This window comes from Lactuca serriola, chromosome 2, assembly GCF_051521515.1.
Source record: "Lactuca serriola cultivar US96UC23 chromosome 2, Lser_US96UC23_V15, whole genome shotgun sequence".
NCBI lineage: Eukaryota > Viridiplantae > Streptophyta > Magnoliopsida > Asterales > Asteraceae > Lactuca > Lactuca serriola.
Window position 1 is genome coordinate 186,364,999 of NC_136409.1, and position 20,138 is coordinate 186,385,136.

The 20,138-nt window shown below is 35.4% G+C and overlaps 1 protein-coding gene and 1 non-coding gene across 2 annotated transcripts; one reads left to right on the forward strand and one right to left on the reverse strand.

Annotated features, from left to right (window-relative positions):
- Positions 1 to 3,742: 3,742 nt before the first annotated feature.
- Positions 3,743 to 6,129, reverse strand: LOC145087738 (RNA exonuclease 4-like). Its single transcript, XM_079025781.1, has 7 exons — positions 5,891 to 6,129; positions 5,504 to 5,655; positions 5,231 to 5,361; positions 4,847 to 5,058; positions 4,533 to 4,739; positions 4,344 to 4,424; positions 3,743 to 4,227 (listed from the first exon to the last, which is right to left on the reverse strand). The coding sequence occupies exons 1-7, from the start codon at positions 5,911 to 5,913 to the stop codon at positions 3,981 to 3,983; spliced, it is 1,053 nt and encodes a 350-aa protein (XP_078881907.1). The 5' UTR covers positions 5,914 to 6,129; the 3' UTR covers positions 3,743 to 3,980.
- An 8,429-nt stretch (positions 6,130 to 14,558) lies between these two features.
- Positions 14,559 to 14,665, forward strand: LOC145090915 (small nucleolar RNA R71). The gene has a single exon (XR_013701837.1). It is a non-coding gene; the product is annotated as a small nucleolar RNA R71 (small nucleolar RNA).
- Positions 14,666 to 20,138: the final 5,473 nt, after the last annotated feature.

Here is a 20,138-nt window from a genome sequence, read left to right on the forward strand (position 1 = left end):
AATCATTTAAGGGTATTATAGTAATCTTTGCATATTTAATTATGGTAGATAGTTAATATGTTGTTTATTATTCCTTTAAATATGGGATGTCAAAGTCAAAATCTATTGAAAAAAACCCTAGCCGATTCTTTTTCTCTTTCTCTAGAATTCATCTTCACGCACTTCTTTCCATCTTATATGTGTGTCTCAATCGATTTGTGTATCTCTTTGTTAACCTTGACTCTAGCCACATTTTTCTTTCCCGTTGTTTCTAATTTGTTTTGGGTCTTTTGCAAATAGTTGCATACAAAGAGGGGATTTAGTTGAGACACTTCTGCAGGTTGCTTCTTTCTCTAATCAAATTTATTTTGGATTCAAATTGGAGGCTGCCTGCAACACAATCGAAATTGGAGGTACCACTGTTCATCAGGTTTAATGCACAACCGGGGTAATTAGATGATGTCTAGGTAATTAGATGTTTGTTTAACATAATTTTCCTTCTTCTAATTTCCAATATCAGTTTCTGTATGCACGCCCTCCATAGAGATTCGACCTTTTTCATTTCCTGCAAACGATTATTCCTTATTCCTTCTGTACGATATATTGTTTTGGTGTTTTTTGGTTTTTCCTTTATGTATTACCATCATAAAGAATACTTGATGGATGGAGATGATGATTGAATTGGTAAGACTCTCACTATTTTTTTTTTGAAGAAACTAAAGAAGCACACCACATGTTTGATAAAATGCATAGTTGAAATCTAGGTATTTTGTAACTGTAAAACAAAAGATTGTTTATGTGATGTAGTAACTTGTGCTTAATTGTAGAAATTATTTACCTCAATCATGAAAATAGATTTTAAATCTAATTGCTTTTTGATTTTGATTTTGGAACACAATCATCAAATTTTTAACCAACAGATAAGTATATATGTTTATGCATTTTATGTATCCTGCTATTTCAATTTCATAGTCCTTTTTTCTATTTAGATTGTTAGGTTTTTTTAATGCATCTTAATGTCGATCATTCTGCTAGAATGGAATATCGAATTCTAATTTTGTCAGAATAGAATCTTGAATTCCTTGTTAACTTAAGCAGTGAATTACCGTAACCAATTCTGTCAGAATAAAATTGGTTTCCATTCTTGTTATTGGTCTCGATTCTTATAAAATGACATCCTAAATAATGAAACATTACATTCTTTCAGAATAATGCACTAAATTTTGTTAATGTTGGTTTGTAGAAATTATAGAATGACATTCTTAGGGATGATTGTTAATGTTGGCTTGTAGAAATTATAGTTATATTCTATTTGAATGTATATCATAATCTATTAGAATTTATTGTTTTATTCTATTTAATGCACTAAATTTTTTAATATTTAAAAGTTGATTATGTTTTCCTTGTGAATTTAGGTTTTGAAGAGGTTGCCATTAATGTGGAAAATGAAGAAAACATGGAGAACGATATTGTATTCTAACAAAATGTATTCTGTCAGAATTTATAAATTGTTTCTTAAAAATAATATTCTTTCGGAATAGAATAGTGTTTTTGTTAGATTTTGATGTTTTTTTTAACCATTTTTATTTTTAATCTTTAAGAATAAATGTAATCCTTAGAATGATTGTAATAATTGTTTATAGTCTTTTTCTTTACGGATGATTGTAAATAGTGATTCTTAAAGAATAAAATTTGTATTCTTTAGAAAATGTTATTCTTGATTATATGTTGTATAATTCTTTAAGCATGTTTACTATAAAAAGTATCTTGAATGAAATAATATGCTGCAAGAATAAAACGGCACATATATTTACTAGTTTATTGTTGACTCTTTGTCATTCTGATGGAATAAAATCGATTATTATTAAAAGTAATATTAAAATTTTATTAGAATTAATTTAAAAAATTCAAATTTTTAAAAAATAAGGGAATTAATGATCTCTTAAATTCCAAAAATTTCCTTTTTTAAAATAAGTTAATTGACCGAAATACCCTGTTGCTGAAATTTGTGTGATTATATGATACATGTCACCCTATTGTAATATCATAGACCCTCAGATCATAATTGTTGATTCTATTCATCCGGTGGTCCAGATCTGTGCATTATGACACACAATAGTTAGTAAAAACAAAATAACCTAAGCCTATATATATATATATATATATATATATATATATATATATATATATATATATATATATATATAGGGTTAGGTTATTTTGTTTTCAATATCTATTGTGTGTATGTATGATTGATTCTGGACTAATCATTTTAGTTATTTTAAAAAAGTAATTAATGCATATTACATGTTGAAGATATAATGGGTATTAATTACATCTTCAACATTTAATATGCATTAAATACTTTCTTAAAATAACTAAAATGATTGGTTCAGAATCAATCATACATGCATACAATAGATAGTGAAAACATTTGAACCTAACTCTCTCTCTCTCTCTCTCTCTCTCTCTCTCTCTCTCTATATATATATATATATATATATATATATATATATATATATATATATATATATATATATATATATATATATATATATATATATATATATATATATATATATATATACTGTATATTGTACATGTTACTATAGCTAATAGTACTTTTTACTAATATATACCGTATATGTTATCATAGCAACCAACTTTAGTTCGAACAAATTTAGATGTCCCTTGGTGTTTGACAACTCACCAACCAAATCAATATTGATTTTTTTTTTCTGATGAAATGATATTTTCAATTTGTTTTTCTTTGTGATGTGACCCTTGGCCTTTGATGTGTAATTTTAGTTCCTGCACATGGTTTTTATGGGACCATTAGACTTTTATTCGCTATTGTAAATTTTGGTCTTTGCACATGGTTTTTATGAGACTATTTTTAAAATATCATTTTGACCCATTCATGTTGAGCTTTGTAGAATGTCACTTGTAATCCTTTATTTTCTTAACTTTCATGTTTATCTTGGTCCTTATAAGTTTCCTACGTACGAATCAGGTCATATATAATATACCTTTTATTATTTGAACTTTCATTTGTTGATTCAAAAAATCTTAGTTACGTATTCTTTTTATGTAAGTGTCGGTATAAATTGAAGTTTGTTTAGGTTTTTTATTATTTGAACTTTCGTTGGTTGACCATATGTTCAATAACACCGTGTACACGAAGGCTTACATGTATAACAGGTATGAACGGCAACACCTTGACACAACACATATATATACTCCACCTTTACCCCAAAAAATAAATGGATGTCTAAGACCAACAACAATTATACGAGAAAATAAGTAACTGGGTGACAAAACCCATAAAATTTATAATGGGCATCAATAAATATTTCTCAAAACTCTTAGTGATAAACATATTATCACAAACTTATTAGTCATATTATAAATTTAATTACTTTTAAATACTAACGATCTAATATCGATATAATTAATTTCAATTTAATAGCGGTCAGTGTCCGTGGTTCAAGTAATCTCATTCTCATGCACAGCATTGGTTTCATCCTTACTAATTTGATATTTCTGCCTTCAAATTTTTTGTTGATAATTAATGAAGGACCAATGACTGATCGCCAATCATAACTGGTTAATTAGTGGGTTTAAGAACCTTCATCCGTGTCGTGTATTCGTATATATGGTATACAGTTAAATTAAGCTATTGTGAATATTAATTTGAATAAATTGTAGATTTAATTAGTTATAGCTAGCTTGATGTGCAAGTAGCTGATATTTGGAAATATCCTTTGGCAAGTGAAAATTCATTTAATTTATTCATAATCAATCAACATACATGGTATAAGCATGTGCCTCATAAAATCGTAATATGAATAATCTCCCTAGCTCCTATAACCTACTAGAATCATGGATAAATTTCCATGTTTTATTCCTATTCATAACAATTTATTTTGTAGATTTATTAGGTCAATTTAGCTATTGACTCCACTCACTACAATCTGGATTTAAGACCTTCTTCCCTTTGTTTAAACATAATCTTTGCTATCTAAGCACCAACAGTAGTAATCGGACCTTGAGATTGCCAACAATTCATCAGGACTCATCCTCTCGAGCTCATTTTGTCTCCATGAAGCAAAGTTATTCTTATTTTGTGGATCTGTTGCAAGTGGATAGTTCTCATTTCTATGAATCTGGGATCTCATCCTCCTGTAAAGCCTCATTGTTGCAACACAGTCTTCATAAGGGTCTTGTATGCCAACTTGAATATCATAGCTGTGTAAGAAAAGACCCATTAGTTAATTTACTTGAAATATCCTTTTATGTATTAGTTAAATGTTATATGTAACAAAGGAATTGAAACATATATATCAAGGTCCACCAAAGATTACCCGAGGTATGCTTTTGTGAGATACTTAAGTGAGTTGCTGAGCTTGCTGGTCTTCATTAAGGGTGGATAGGTTGCTGTATCCCTGTAACGGAAATTCAGTGCACATATATAATCATCATCAAATTACTTGGATCAATTGATAAGTTGAGAAAAACGTGGTAATTGAAAATTATTAAGATTGTGTGCTTGCCTTATTTTAACTGCTGGGTACTCTAATTCCAAGCATTTAAGATAATGATCCAAACCATGACCTACAAGAATCCTTGCTTTCCCACCTCTTGGTCGGATCTTCCATATGGGTTCCCCATTGCATAGGAAATCTTGAATCTTTCTTTGGACTTGCCTAAGTGGCATTGCATCCCTCAGGTATTCTGGTCGAATGCCTGTTGTCTCATACCTATATATGGATTTTCAGAACCTATTATTAATATGTGAAAGATTATATGGTCCTAAATTAAATTTCAAACAAATAGGACAAGAAAGTGAGAGAAGATGTATGTATGCCTGTAGGATGTAACAGGAAGGTGCGGTTTGACATAGGTACGGAATAGTATGTTCTCATATTCATCAATGATGCAAACTTTTGCACAAATATCCAAAGAACCATCACTACCACCTCCAACCATTTTGCAGACAAGTGCAACTGCTCTTGTTTTTCCACTATCGATTCTCAGCTCATCTTGGATGCCCATGTTAGCAAATCGTTGTAATAGACCCTGGAGCAATTAATTAATTAATAACAGTCAGGAGCATTCTTGATTAATACACATGTGTATATATATATATATATATATATATATATATATATATATATATATATATATATATATATATATATATATATATATATCCAGAAATTAAACAGATAATAAGATTGAGGATTATTACATTATTGCCAGATGATAGTTGGCATGTCTCACGGTGAGCCCTGAGAGCGTATCGGCTGCTAAGGATGGTTAAGCAAATGTCACATCCACGCTCACGGAACACCCTTTCACATTCTGCCTTTGGCAATGGTCCTGGGAATCAAGAAATTAATATGTATATATGTAAGTACGTGATGCTAAGAAAATCATGTAATTATATCACATAGTTAAGAGCCTTGTGATGCATTTTACACTCTACTGAATATACAGGATCATGTAACATATATATAAATACCTATAAGATGCTCGCGAAGAGATTCAAACGATCTGCAGTGTTTTCCACAAATTCCACACATGGGCTCATGAACCGAGTGATATGAGATCCTCATGTGTTCCACTAGGTGCTCCAATCTGTTGAACTGCCTATAGCAGGCTGCACACTTATTCCTGAACAAGATAATGCATGGTAAGATATAAGTTTACCTTATCATGTTGTTATATAATTAATGAATATAAATGCAGACTGATCTCACACGTGATGTTGCGGATTATATTATAAATTATAATGGAAAGCAAGTGGCACATGATCATCTTGATATATACTATTTATGCATGCATGCAGACATACGATACACGATATGTGTGTGTGAAAGAGGGAGTATAATTGAATAATGCTTGTTACCTTAGAGTGTCTGAAGGGTCCATTTTGATATGAATAAGAATTGTTTCTTGTAGTTGCAGGAGAAGAAATGTTTAGAGGGTTTGAGGAAGAAATGGAAGAATGTTGAAGGTATTTATAGCACCAGTGAACCGGGAAAAAAGTTACATATATATACTATTTCTATTTTCATAAAATGGATCGATCCAACTTTTCATACAGGGGGAGTAGCTTAGCAAGTCTGAAACTTAAGTACAATCTGGTCAAACATAGTCGAGGTAATTGGAACTAGTGGATACAACGTAAGAAGCAAAAAAGAATGACTGATTCCTTAAGATAACTTTTTTGCGTTAGTGTGCACGTGCGAAGGTCTCTATCTATTGAATGAATGCATGGTTGACTGCATATTCCAAGAACAAAATGAACATGCTTGATGAACCCATGCATGGTCCCACTCCACATCGTTGAGAATATTTCTCGTCCTCTCAGTCCTATTTCTACGATTCCTGCTTCTTACTTTATTCCATGGTCGGCCCCTCTTCATTCATTGTCAACTTGGTTCCTTCTCGACCCTTGGGTGAGATATGCACACACTTAAAATCTTGAGTTTTATAAACTCATACGCTACTTTGTGTAGTTTGATTAACTTTATTGATGCATAAAGTTGTTAATTCTTGAAATCAGATGATTACTTCTATCGGGATCGAGCATTAATTGGTCTCCTAAAACGAGTCTTGGATATGGATTTGTTCTTTTATAGATAGATCTTGTCTTAGCTGTTTGCGTGGATAAGTAAACTAAGGGATGAAAAGAGGGATAAGATGCTAGATAACAGAGTATATCACTGCATGGGGATTATTGATATTAAAGATAAGATCCTGGATCAGCATGCCCAGGTTTAGGCATCCTACATTAAGTGATGGAGTGATGGGCACACACGCACAACAGACAGACACAGGATGCTGCATTATAGATAGATTGACTTTTTCAAAGGAAAAGATGGGACTGAAAAGCTTTTGACCGAGGTGGGGTCGGGGAGATTCGTGCTTTGAAGATACCCAATAGGAAAAAGCTGTAGAAAAAGCATATTTTGCTTGGATACCTGTATGTCCACTTGTCAATTTCTTTTCCAATTATTAGAGTAACAGACTTCGATCGATGGTACCAAATGTCAAACAGAAGATATATGAGAAGTGGGGAGTACAAATGGGAATAAGATTTTTGAAGTAATTTATACGGTCAAAGAAGGTGATAGTTTGCATTGATAGTTTTGGTTGAATTGCCCGATTGGGATTGTTGTTTCTGACTTTCATGTATATAGATGATACAAAAAGAAATATATATGGAAAAGTAGATACACATAGAAACTAATAAATACAATTATATACAATCTCTAACACTGCACATAGTTGGAACAATAGGCGGTGATCGTTAGATTGTCTCAACATCATGTAAACATGTATCGTGGCATGCCCTTCGTAAAGATATTAGCATATTATTGGAACTCGGAAATGACATGAAGAACATGAACTTTGCAAATGCAACATCTTCTCTAACAATGTGAGTCTTTAGCTCCACGTGCTTTGTGCATTGATGATGTACCAGATTACAACAAAGGTAGATATCATAGATATTGTCACAATAAACGAGCATGGCGTGCTTGGTTGGGATATGTAATTCAAGTAGCAAGTTATGCAACCAACTATTTTCGACAACGAAATTAGCCTCACCATGATATTCAACTTCGATGCTTAAATGGGAGATTGTGACTTGTTGTTGGAGAACCATGAATCATGATAACCTCAGTTCGCATCTGAATAGATTGTGAGTTGGGATGAGGAAGATGATGAGATGTGAAGGCCCAAAGAGATGATACACATGGTGTATCGAAACACCTGTCCAAAAAGTTCAAGATGTTGTTCACGGGGTCATGCATGAAGAGGTAAAGTTTTTGAGTTGTGTAAGAGATATTGGGTCACGTATACATACCAGAGGCTCGTTGCATGGAGTCAACTGAGGTGGTAGTGGTGTAATACCCTGTTTCGAGTCGTTTCTTAATTCGGGGCCATGACCTGAAGATCAATTGTCATAAGGCTTTGAGATTTGGGAAAGTTAGGTTTGGACCCATTTGCATGTAGGTAATGTAGATTATGTAATCCAAGATTTTGGTTTGTGCTTTGGAGCTCAAGGGTATAAAGGTAAAAGTGATGATTCGGGCATTTCTTGAATTAAGGATTTAAGTTCATAAGGTTTTAAGGCAAATGAGAGTTGATAGGAGTGTAGTGCTTCTCATTACCTTTCCGAGCATATAAATAACGCCGAAAACGGATTTGGGATGCAGAAGTTATGGCCAGCAGAAGTTATGGAGATTTTGGGTTAAGCTGAGTATGATGGGCGTACACTGTGCATACTGGGCAAGAGTGATCATGGATCACCAGCCTGGTACACTAGTCATACCAGGAGTACGTTGGGTGTAGGCGACCCAGACTCAAACCCTAATTTTGAGTCTTAGACCCTATTTAAAGTCCTTAAGTCATTACCAAGGTGCCTTAATGGGCCTTTTTGGGATTTGGGCCATGATTTGTTGGATCAGATATGGGAAGGGTAAAATGGTCTTTTACCTATTGGAATGATAGAATATGAATTGGACCTTGGATTAAGGTAACTACCTTAATTATTGATTTGATTAGGGATAGTTTGGATGTGTAAAGCGTGAGGAACCTGATAGCAATAGCGTGTGCGATTTGGTTATCTTTGGATTGAGGTGAGTCTCCTAACTATACCCCTGAGTCGAAGCCACTAATGTCAGCCCACTAGGATATGTTATGTGCTTGTTGTCTTTGTGACTCTTGTTGTATGCATGTATGCATATTTGTTATATTTATGTGGGGGTGAAGTAGACCCAGTACAAACTTGAGCTGACATATGGGTTGAAATAGACTCGGGGGTGAAATAGATCTGGTACAACCTTGAGCTGACATATGAGTTGAAATAGACCCGGGGGTGAAATGGACCTGAGGGTGAAATAGATCCGATATAGCCTCGAGCTGACATATATGTATGATATGTGGTATTTTGGGAAAGTTGTTAAGTATTGTGCTTACAATTTTATGGTTATGGTTTCAAGTACTTCCAGTTCGAAAGGGAAGGACCCGACTTAATAGCAGCATATCCACCTATGTTTCCGCACTTTATGATTGTGAGATTGTACTCTGATAACTATTTTTATTCTGATACACTTTTGAATGGTTGATAAGAATAAATGGTGTTTATGGGTTGAATTAAAAATGAAAATTTTACCTTATGATTTTTGGGATGTTACAAGTTGGTATCAGAGCCTTGGTTTGAGGGATTCGGGCACACTCTCAGGTGTGACTGAACTCAAACTGTTTATAATCTTTTGAAAGAAAACAAATTTCTAAAAGATTTTTTTAAAAGAAAAAGGGGGTGTGATGCATGCAATCGGACCGACTCAAGTAAGTGATTCTCTAAATACATGTACATGTTGATATGTTATATGTAATGAGAATTGCATGGTAGATTAGAGCTAAGGATCTGCTCAAGATTTCATGTTAGGAGAGATGCCTTTGTATGATTATTTCTTGAGCTTTTAGAACTGCATGCTAGTATGGATTTCAGATGATTGGGATAGAATGGCCTGATTAGGTGATGCGCTGGTTAGTTTTTCCGATGCCCCAATGTAGCATGCTTTATGATTTGTGGGACTAATACTAATGTGAGTTAATTATTTCATGAATATGTTAAGTTGCATGCTGCAAAGGTTAAATAATCTCAAAGTGTAGATATGACCCTATTGTGCAGCTCTTGTCTGAGTCCAACCGTTGTAGGATTGAGTCTTTTACTCAAATCATTATCTAAGCCGTGTTGCATGTGATTGCATTCATAAAGTAGTTAGCTGACATTAGTGGGAGTTCTTCAGTAGCTGATGACAGGTTGAGGAAGAGGAACATAGGAGAGCCTAAGAGGTGTTTTAGTGGGTATGGATGTGCTGTTCAACGGGTTCTTGGAGTACCAGTTTGAAAAGGTGACTTAGAGCATTCAGGATAATTCTTGAGAAAAGTATGGATATGTGTGGAAGGTAGTATTTGGCTCGTACTAGTGAAAGCATAGGATCCATAATCGCATCGATGGGATTCACATAAAATCTAGGAAGCCTGTGGGATGAGGATTCTTTAAGTATGATCTGATATTTGTATGGTTGCTTTTCAGTATGGTGATGAGAGATTGTGATAGAGGATCTGGTTCAGGCTTTGGTGCTAGCACTGAGTCGATGGATGAGCGGATGCGGGGGTTCATCTCGTTGGAGATCAGCCGTGGTATTTTTGGAACAAACTCCTTAAAGTTTTGGTACGATCAAGGAAGGGATTGTGGAGATTATATAGTAGCGTTAGGATGCATACTGCACTGGGATTATGGAGTTGCTGGATGAACGACTCAGGCACTTTTGGGACGAGATCACGGAAGGACAGTTGGGAGCAAGGACTCCCTCATTTTGGGAAAGGGATTTGTTGGTTCCACAGTATGTTGTAGACGAGGAGATGAAAAAGGCAAGGTATCATGATATGTTGATGGATGACATCAGTGAGTTTCTGAGCTTGTCAGGGTGCAAGACCCTAAATGATACAATTGCTAGACCCCGAGAGCGGGTGATTTATTTGGAGCACCTCAGGAAGAGGAAGACAGAGCATATTCACATTGCAGTGGGCCAGGCGAAGAGGCCCAAGACTCAGGATTCACGTTTAGTAGGCCAGCAAGACTGGAGTTGTTGTGCCAAATATGGGAGGACCCATGAGGGAGGCTGTTGGAAGACAAGGATGGGATGTTTTACTTGTAGTCAGATGGGTCATTTCAGTAGGGATTTCCCTTTTGGATCGATTTAGATGTGTTTTCATTGCATTTAGGTGGTCCATAAGAAGGTTGACTGTCCGTGGATGATGAGTGGAGCAGTGAGGGCACCTGCTCCAGCTACTTTGAGGATCTCTGACAGTCGTGAGGGTAGGGCGGAAGCCCCAGTAGTAAGGATCCTAGCGTTGCAGCCTCAGTCTGGTGATGAGAGCTTGTGACAGAGAATCTGGTTTAGGGTTTGGTGCTGGCACCGAGCCGATGGATGAGCGGATGCGAGGGTTCATCTCGTTGGAGATTAGCCATGGTATTTTGGAACAGACTCCTGAAAGTTTTGGTACGATCAAGGAAGGGGTTGTGGAGATTATACAGTAGCGTTAGGACGCATACTACACTAGGATTATGGAGTTGCTGGATGAGCGACTTAGGCACTTTTGGGCCGAGATCATGGCAGGACAGATGGGAGCAAGGACTCCCTCATTTTGGGAAAGGGATTTGTTGGTTCCACAGTATGCGGCAGACGAGGAGATGAAGAAGGCAAGGTATCATGATATGTTGATGGATGACATCAGTTAGTTTGTGAACTTGTCAGGGTGCAAGACCCTAAATGATATGATTGCTAGAACCCGAGAGCGGGAGATTTATTTGGAGCACCTCAGGAAGAGGAAGACAGAGCATATTCACATTGTAGTGGGCAGGAGAAGAGGCCCAGGACTCAGGATTCACGTTGGGTAGGCCAACAAGACTGGAGCTGTTGTGCCAAGTGTGGGAGGACCCATGATGGAGGCTGTCGGAAGACAAGGATGGGATGTTTTAGTTTCAATCAGATGGGTTATTTCAGTAGTGATTTTCCTTGAGGATCGATTTAGATGTGTTTTCATTGCAATTAGGTGGTCCACAAGAAGGCTGACTATCCGCGGATGATGAGTGGAGCAGTGAGGGCACCTGCTCTAGCTACTTTGAGGATCTTTGACGGTCGTGAGGGTAGGACGGAAGCCCCATTAGTAAGGATCCTTGCATTGAAGCCTCATTCGGGAGAGGCCAGAGTTTCATTAGATGCTATCGCGGGTATGTTATCTTTTGTTCTTCTAGTGCTTTAATGTTTTACTTATGTGTTTTTAAATCATGTGATTGCATGTGTAAGACATTAACTTTGGTTTAGTTTCCCTGTAATTTCCTAGGTAGTAGTATCAAGGGTCGTTATATGTCATTCTGCATGCCGAGAGTTATGAGTGGGGCACATCTTGTTGAGATGGATTTAGATTGTCAGGCATTTTTTTGTGGGCCATTGGTGGAAGCAAATTAGGGGCACACTTGGAAGATCAGTAGTCGGATCAACGTGTTAGTTCCGTAATGGGGCAAAGGAAGTTGTAGTGCAAGTTAATTTAACTTTTGAAATTCAAGGTATATGTGAGGTACAAAGGATTCATTGGGATTGAGAGCAAGAGGGTTGATGCCAGGTCAATGTTCTCAGAACGTGAGGGTAGTCCTTGCATCAGAATCTTTGAGGAAAATATCTCTTGGAAGTTGGTTTTCCCCTCTTGGCACAACAAAGTCAGAGTTCAGAAGTGCTTGTTTCGCTTCGTATGGATGACATTAGTTTATTGATGGAATCTTGGGTCTAATCGCTACCGTTACTAAGGAAGTAGCGGTGGTGAGTGGATGATGCTGATGGTCGCGTGGTTTTGTTCAGACGTTAGGGTTGTCAAATAAATTTCAAGTTGTATTGGTTTGAGATGTTAGAATGCATAAATCCTTCGGCTAGTGGGATGTTGGGTTGGTGATCCACTAGTTTCAATTAAGATATTCATCATTCGTTGTCTTTAGTAAGGTTGACAAGGTGTAGTAGAATCCAAGTGGGGGAGAACCGTTTAGATTTCTTGGGATTGAATCAGGTGCAGAGCAAGAAGGAGCTCCACGCCCTAGTTGAGAGGGAAACTAGTTCAAGTTGCTATCTGGATAGAGGTTGCACAAGGTTGGGGGTTAGAAACTTTCATCGATAGGGTGACACATTCGTAGTGATGCAAGATATGTGGTTGGATCCAGGATGAGGGTTGTGTTAGAGCCTCTCTACATGTTCTTGTCTGATGAAGGCCTTAGGGTTGGAAGCATGATCCGAACACCTGATTGGGATACAATCAATGTGATTTTGTCCTGTGTTTGATTGTGGGTTGGTATTGTAGATGGAGATCAAGACCATGATTCAGGTTCATGACGGATATGGGAAGACTACGGGGTAACCGTAGCATACACAAGGATGATAGGCTGTCAGGGAAGTGTTGTAAGTCTGCGATGTAGTCGTAATATTCACCAGAATGAGGTAGGCCATTGTAGGAGTAGTCGTTGGTCTGAGGAAGGACCAACGCATGCCTGGGTCGGGGCGGACAATATCGGTGGAGGACCACTCCTTGTTTAGTATGAGGATCGTTGGACCTGAGGCGATGTTGGGCCTGAGCAACACTAAATTAGGTGAGATCCGTGGGCGAGGCCCGTTGGGTTTTGATAGTGTGTGTGAGACCCGGTGGAAATTGGCTTGATCAAGGTATTAGATCACGTTGAGAGAAGGATGACTCTGTGGCAAGTTCTTAGCATCCGTGTGGTGGTTAGGCTAGGGTAGCCCTTATTAGTAAGGCTCTTAGTCAGAGCCTTATGATGGGACCAGGTGTGAGATTGTCAGTCTCAGCGGTCAATTGGGGATTTTATATCTCAGTTTAGTGGAAGGTTACAGTAGAATCGGAAGATTTCAGATAGAATGCAAGTGTAAATCTTTGGATTTTGGGATGTGGGTAATGTTCCCAGTTGACTCAAGGGGTTGAGACTCGCATTAGGAGTCATCTTTATTGATATGAAGGATTCTGTCTGGCAGGGGTGTCAGCTAGATGATTTAGGATCGGAGGGATTTATTTTAGTTCGGATTGTAGAAAGAGGTTATATTGATTGTATTTCAGAATGGTTCTTCTTGTATGAAGGCCAACTAAAGTTTTAGGTTCTAGACTTATAGCAGAGGAGTGCTGGTTTTCCCATATTATTTAAAGCTAGTGGATTAATAATTCGTTCTCCATCAGGGTGTATTACTCCTAATAAGGTTGGGTTTTAATGATAGCATTGGAAGATCACTATGAGTACGAGTCAACTTTTTGTCGAAGCAGGGTTCGAGAGGAATTGGTCGGATCGTCTGATTTCCTGGAAGGAAGCAAGGAGTGATTTCGAGGACGAAATCTAATTTAAGTAGGGGAGACTTGTAACACCCAATTTCGACTCGTTTCTTAATTCGAGGTCGTGACCCGAAGATCAATTGTCATAATGCTTTGGGCTTTGGGAAAGATAGGTTTGGACCCATTTGGATGTGGGTAATGTAGATTATGTAATCAAAGAGTTCGATTTATGCTTTGGAGCTCAAAGGTATAATGGTAAAAGCGATGGTTCGGGTCTTTCTTGAATTAAGGATTTAAGTTTGGAAGGTTTTAAGGCAAATGATAGTTGTTAGGGGTGTAGTGCTTCTCATTTCCTTTCTGAGCATGTAAATAATTCCGAAAATGGATTTGGGATGCATATTGCATTGATTGTTTAATCCATTTTAGTCATCCTTCTATCCATGTTATGCAACACTGCTAAAACTGCTGCCATGTCATCTGAAGTAGAATTCACAATTCCCCTAGTTACATCTTGTTGAGGGTTATGATATTCTCTTGAATGTTTGGAGAATTCTGCGATGAACTCCTTGATTACGACCAGTGCTTTCTTTGTGAGTGGCTCTTGAGAATCAAGGAGTTGCATAGTCTTTACGTTTACCCCATCATAAAACATTGCTACTTCTTGTTGGATATTTAGATCATTTTGGGGACAGTTTCTAAGCAATCCCTTATAGCGCTTTCATGCCTCGTATAAAGACTCTCCCACGTTTTGCTCAAATTTTGCAATGACATTCTTTAATTTGAAACCTTCGATGGGGGGCAAAATTGTTGTATGAATTCTTCACGCATTTGCGCCCATGTTGTTATTGTGCCCACTAGGAGTGCCTTCAGCTAGTCCTTTGCTGCACCCTTAAGAGTAACGGGGAGCATTCTTAGTAGAACCGTACCGTGTGGTATGTTTGGTATGTTGAAGTAGTTGGCGATATCTTTGACCTCATTAATGTGCTTGTAAGCGTCCTCATGGTATTTCCCATGGAATGATATGTCTTTCAATTGAGCAAGTATGTGTCCTTTTAACTCAAAGCTAGCTGTGTTGGGAATTGTGAGTTGCACAAGTCCTGGTCCGGTGTCTTCACGTATTCGTCTCTTGTATGCCTCCATCGTCATGTTAGCAATGTCTGCCATGTTGTTTTTGGGCTCGCTTTTGGGTTTGCTTCCTTTTCCTGATTATGTTTTGGACTCGTATCCTACTTCCCTTTTGTTAGGTGTCTTCTCAAAACTTTCAAATTCGCTTTCTAGAATCTTGTTGCTTGATTCTCCAAGTTTGGTTGTCTTCTTCTTATGGAATACTGACTCAAGATCGTCAAACGGTGGTATAATTGGTGTCTTGGGTCCTCGGGTCATAAATTACTGAAACAAAAATAGATGAAAAGCATAAAAAGAACAAAACAAAAAATAAAAACTAACTGCTTGATGAGTTTGCTATGGGAGCATGTACAATTACAGGGGGGATGTTCAGTATCGATTCTTATAGTACTGTTAAACTAAAACGAAAATTAAGAGAAAATAGACATAAAAAAATTCCTAATAAATAACAGATAAAAATTAACTGAAAATTGACAGTTCCCCGGCAACGGCGCCAAAACTTGATGTGAAATAATTATGCACTAGTTTTAACAAACTAATATAACTAATTATTACTCCTAAGGCATTGTACCTAGTCGAAAATAGAATAACACAAATAGTCGTGTATTGAACACAAGGAACAAAATTACTAACTAGTTTTATCTACTAAGTTACCTAATTTACTATTAAATTAAAAAGGGTTTTTTTTCTCTAGTTTTGCAAGACTAGAAACTTAATTAATCAAACTAAAACTTAGAAAGAAACTAATTATCAACTAATGAAACAAAAAGCAAAATTAAAAGCAAGAAACACAAAAGATGATTTTAATCAAGATTAATGAGAGACATTCGTATAGATTCAATATACTTGCTATTATGGTTGATTTAATGGAAGTGTAATTGATTAATGCTTCATTGATTACCGACTCCTAAGATGATCAGATTAATGTTCACTAACCTAATCCTTTAGCAAATAAGTTTATTCATACGGTGATCAAGCGGATAAACTAACAAATTTACTAGTGTTCGGTTCGAGTTATGTTAGACTTATGGTGGATTGATCTATTTGGTTAATTAAATCAATTCAATATATGAGTGATCCTTATATATTAGCTCCTACATTTACTTACCCATTTTTCAATTTAACCCTAGGTTTTGGTCAAAACACTAGTCTACAATTTTGTAATTCACAAGATCATAAGATTCAAGTTAATCAAGAATGATAGGTCATGCAAACTTAATTAAACTTAACAATAAACATATTAGTAGTTATCATAAGCATAGAGAGGTTCTTTAATAAGCTAACATAACAAATAACCAACTTAGCATAATCCAATCCATAAATCAACTCATAATAAGCAAGTAATCTAGTCTAAACGAAAGTTAGGGTATTTAGCCCTTAACTTCAACAAAAAAACGTGTAAAAACAAAATTCAACATGTAATCCATGATCAAACACAAGAAGAATAAGTAAATATAAGAAGTCTTGCCTCAAATCTCTCATAATCAAGCTTCTAATCGATCTTTTGCAACTCCAAGCTTCCAAACAACATTCTTGGCCTTCAAAAGTCGACTAAAGCTCCAACAAAAGTTAGGTTTTCATAGGAATGTGCCTTATATATATATTTTTCTCGAAGTCAGTTCACCACGTCGTGGTAAGTCCACCACGACGTGGTCTTTAGGTTTATCAAGTAATCAACAAGTCTTTGAGGTTCGTTCGGAAATTTCAAAACGCCGCATCGTGGTAAGCATAATTTTCTTCATTTTATCCTTGATCCAAATTCCTAGCTTCCGGCTTCCTTCCTTTTCGTTCCCGAGCATGTCTTTTACTTCTACAACACAACATATAATAGATTAAGTATTTTTTGTCCTATAATGAGCATAAAAATGGCTAAAAACATTAAGATATATATATATATATATATATATATATATATATATATATATATATATATATATATAGATAGATAAACAGATAGATATGAAAATATCATTTGACTTCACTAAACTTGTGTGCAGGTGCACATTCTATGGGTACTAATACACTACCGGTCACTAGAAAAGTTCATGGATATTTTTGCAAATTTTTTTTGTCATAACTAACATTTTAATTAATAGCCAGTTTCAAATTCATATTATTGACAATATTAACCACTATTTCAGTTACAATCTACAATCTCGGTGTTTAATTATGCCATTAAAATGATGGTTATGGTTTGGTGTATAAATAGAGATGCTCCATCACCTTTAGAAAAATATCGAAGTGTCTTCTCCTCTATTTTGTCATTTTCTTGTTGATGTGAATGTATTATCTAGGCTTAGAAAAGTTCAGCGATCTTGAAGAATCGTTTTAATTTCTGTATCATGGGAAACAAACACCCGCTAGCGGACAAATTTATTTTAAAGACATCGTGTTAAACACGGGCCTTAACCATTTTTTTCATACATTTTCCAATATCTTAATTCCTACACTACAGTGTGTATGAGGCTATGGGCTATTCCTTGTGTTTATGATCAAATTAGATTTTACGAGTGTGGACTCCACACCTCGTAACTTGTATTGAACTTTTCTTGACATCTGATAACTTGTATTGAACTTTGCTTGAATATGTTTCAATACCATACAAATCCATGTTTAATGATCTCGGTATCACCGTTCCCACCAATAACAATGGAAATATATAGATGATTTTTTATTAATAAGTTATATAAAACAAAAGAGGAAAAAACTAAGTTATCATATACAACAACCGAAATTGATATGTTTATGTTTTAAAAATATTGATATGTTTATAGTCCTTAAGAGTCCTTGATTTCTTGGAATGTATGAGTTGTCGTGGGTTCCTTATATCATAAAACCCTTGTCATTTGAGAAAATTTTTAATATTAATAATTAAGGGTAAATTATACAAATGGTCCTTATAATTTACGGTAATTTACATGTTTGGACCCTAACTTATTTTTTTTAACTCGATCCGTCTCTATAGTTTGATTTTGCTGCATCATTGGTCCCTAACAGACTTAAAATGACTAATATACCTTTATTTTATTACTTTAATTGTCTAATTTATAATTAATTTATGATATAAGAAATTATTTAATAAATATGGTCCCACATCTAGCCACCCATTCTTCCTTTTTACCTTACCTACATGAACCCTTCTTCCCTTTTACTTTACTTAATTGATGTTTAGTTCTCTCATACCAAGTTACAAGAAAGTACAAAAGCAAACCTGAAATTTCTAGTATCCTCTACCACCACCGGAACTTAAACTTTTGGTATCCACTACAACCACCGTACCCGCTACTAGTAACCAAAGCTAATATTGCACCTTTATTCTACCTTGACCTCGGGGGTGTTTGGCTTAGCTTTTGTGGGGCAAAAGTCCTTTTTGTAAAAGAACTTTTTATAAAAGTTATTTTTTAAAATGTGTTTGGATTGACTTTTGAAGGTAAAAAGTCTAAAATTAAAGTGTTTGGTTTAACTTTTACATGTAAAATGACAAAAATGACATGTTTAAGGTAGATGAAGGATATATTGGTAATTTAATATTTTTAGCTGGTGAAAAGTTGGGAAAAGTCAGGTAATCGTGACTTTTCAAAAAGACTCAAATTACTCTATGGGAAAAGTCATTTACAAAAGTCCTTTTCCTTTTGCCAAACATCTTTTGAAACTTTTTCTAAAAGATAAAGTCAAAAGTCATTTAAAAAGTTAAGCCAAACACACAGCTCGTCTCTTTCCCTCAACTACTATCTAGTCATCGTCGGTGAGCCCTCCGGTGAAGCCCATGGTCTGCCACCCTAACTGCATCCCCTAAAGACATTAAAGGAAATGTGGAAGCACCGTCGATCTGCATCTAAATATGGACCATCATCTACAACGGTTGATTGCATCTTACCAATCGGAGAGTTACTGATCTGCATCTAAACGCACAATCCTTCGCCGATCTGCATCTAAACTCACATCTTTAATTCATATTCCTCTTTTCTCCACCTACTACTGTTGTCCCATGAAATGCTAACCACCACTGTCGGGAAGGATGACGACGACGTTTCCAATCCCTTACTGCCACTACGGATCACGTCTTCGTGAAAGAGTGGTGGCGTCAACGACACCTTCTTACCCACCACTAGTGGTTCTTGAGCCTCCTTCCAACGAACTTGATTTACTTGCCTCATACCCTTTAATTTTTGACATCACCGCATTCTTGATGATTAGTTTTAGATTAGGTTTAGGTTACAGGGTATGAAGTTGATTGTTTGGTAATAGTGATTTATGAGTTTCTATGTATTTTAAGTAAAGAATCAGAAACAAATATTGTTTATTTCCTTAGCCATAATTGATTTTGAGTTTTGTATTTCAGAAATGAGGTTAGTAATGTTTGCTTTTTGGGTCTGAATCGATATGATTTTGAAGTTGGCATAGGTGGAAGGTGGTTGTAGAAGTTGAAGGGATGCTAGAGGCAAATTAGGTGCCCTTATGGGATAAGAACAATGGGACCCACAACTATTAAATAACTTTTTGTAATAAGTTAATTGTAAATAAAGCAATTAAATTAATAAACAAGGGTATATTAGTCATTTTAAATACAGCAAGGACCAACGGCGTAACAAAATCAAACTATAAGGATGATCTGAGTTAAAAAGATAAATTATTGACCAAACACGTAAATTATCCTAAACCATCGACCATTCACATAATTTACTCAATAATTAATAGAGTAAATTACAGACATGGTCCCTATGGTTTGGTCGAATTCTCAGTTTTAGTCTCTAAGTTTAAAATTTGATAGGTTACATCCCTGTGGTTTGTAAAAATTTCACTGTTGGTCCTAGGTCCATATAAAAATACCAAATTATCTTTTCGTTCTTTTTTCTTTTTCTTTTAACAATTTATTATATATATATATATATATATATATATATATATATATATATATATATATATATATATATATATATATAATTGTTTTTTATCTTTGTTTTAATAGAATTAATATAGATTAATTATAAAATTATTTTTATTTTTTAAATCAATTATCTAAATTATATAAAATGATATATTATTATTATTATTATTATTATTATTATTATTATTATTATTATTATTATTGTTGTTATTATTATTTGCTTTATTTATTTATCTTTGTT

What these genes read in the sequence shown, in the direction of transcription:
- LOC145087738 (XM_079025781.1), bottom strand. Translation starts at nt 5,913, where the DNA reads ATGGACCCTTCAGACACTCTAAG. An exon ending in GACCCTTCAGACACTCTAAG is followed by an intron (nt 5,656 to 5,890) that starts GTAACAAGCATT and finishes TATCTTGTTCAG; the next exon opens with GAATAAGTGTGCAGCCTGCT. An exon ending in TACCCAGCAGTTAAAATAAG is followed by an intron (nt 4,425 to 4,532) that starts GCAAGCACACAA and finishes TTTCCGTTACAG; the next exon opens with GGATACAGCAACCTATCCAC.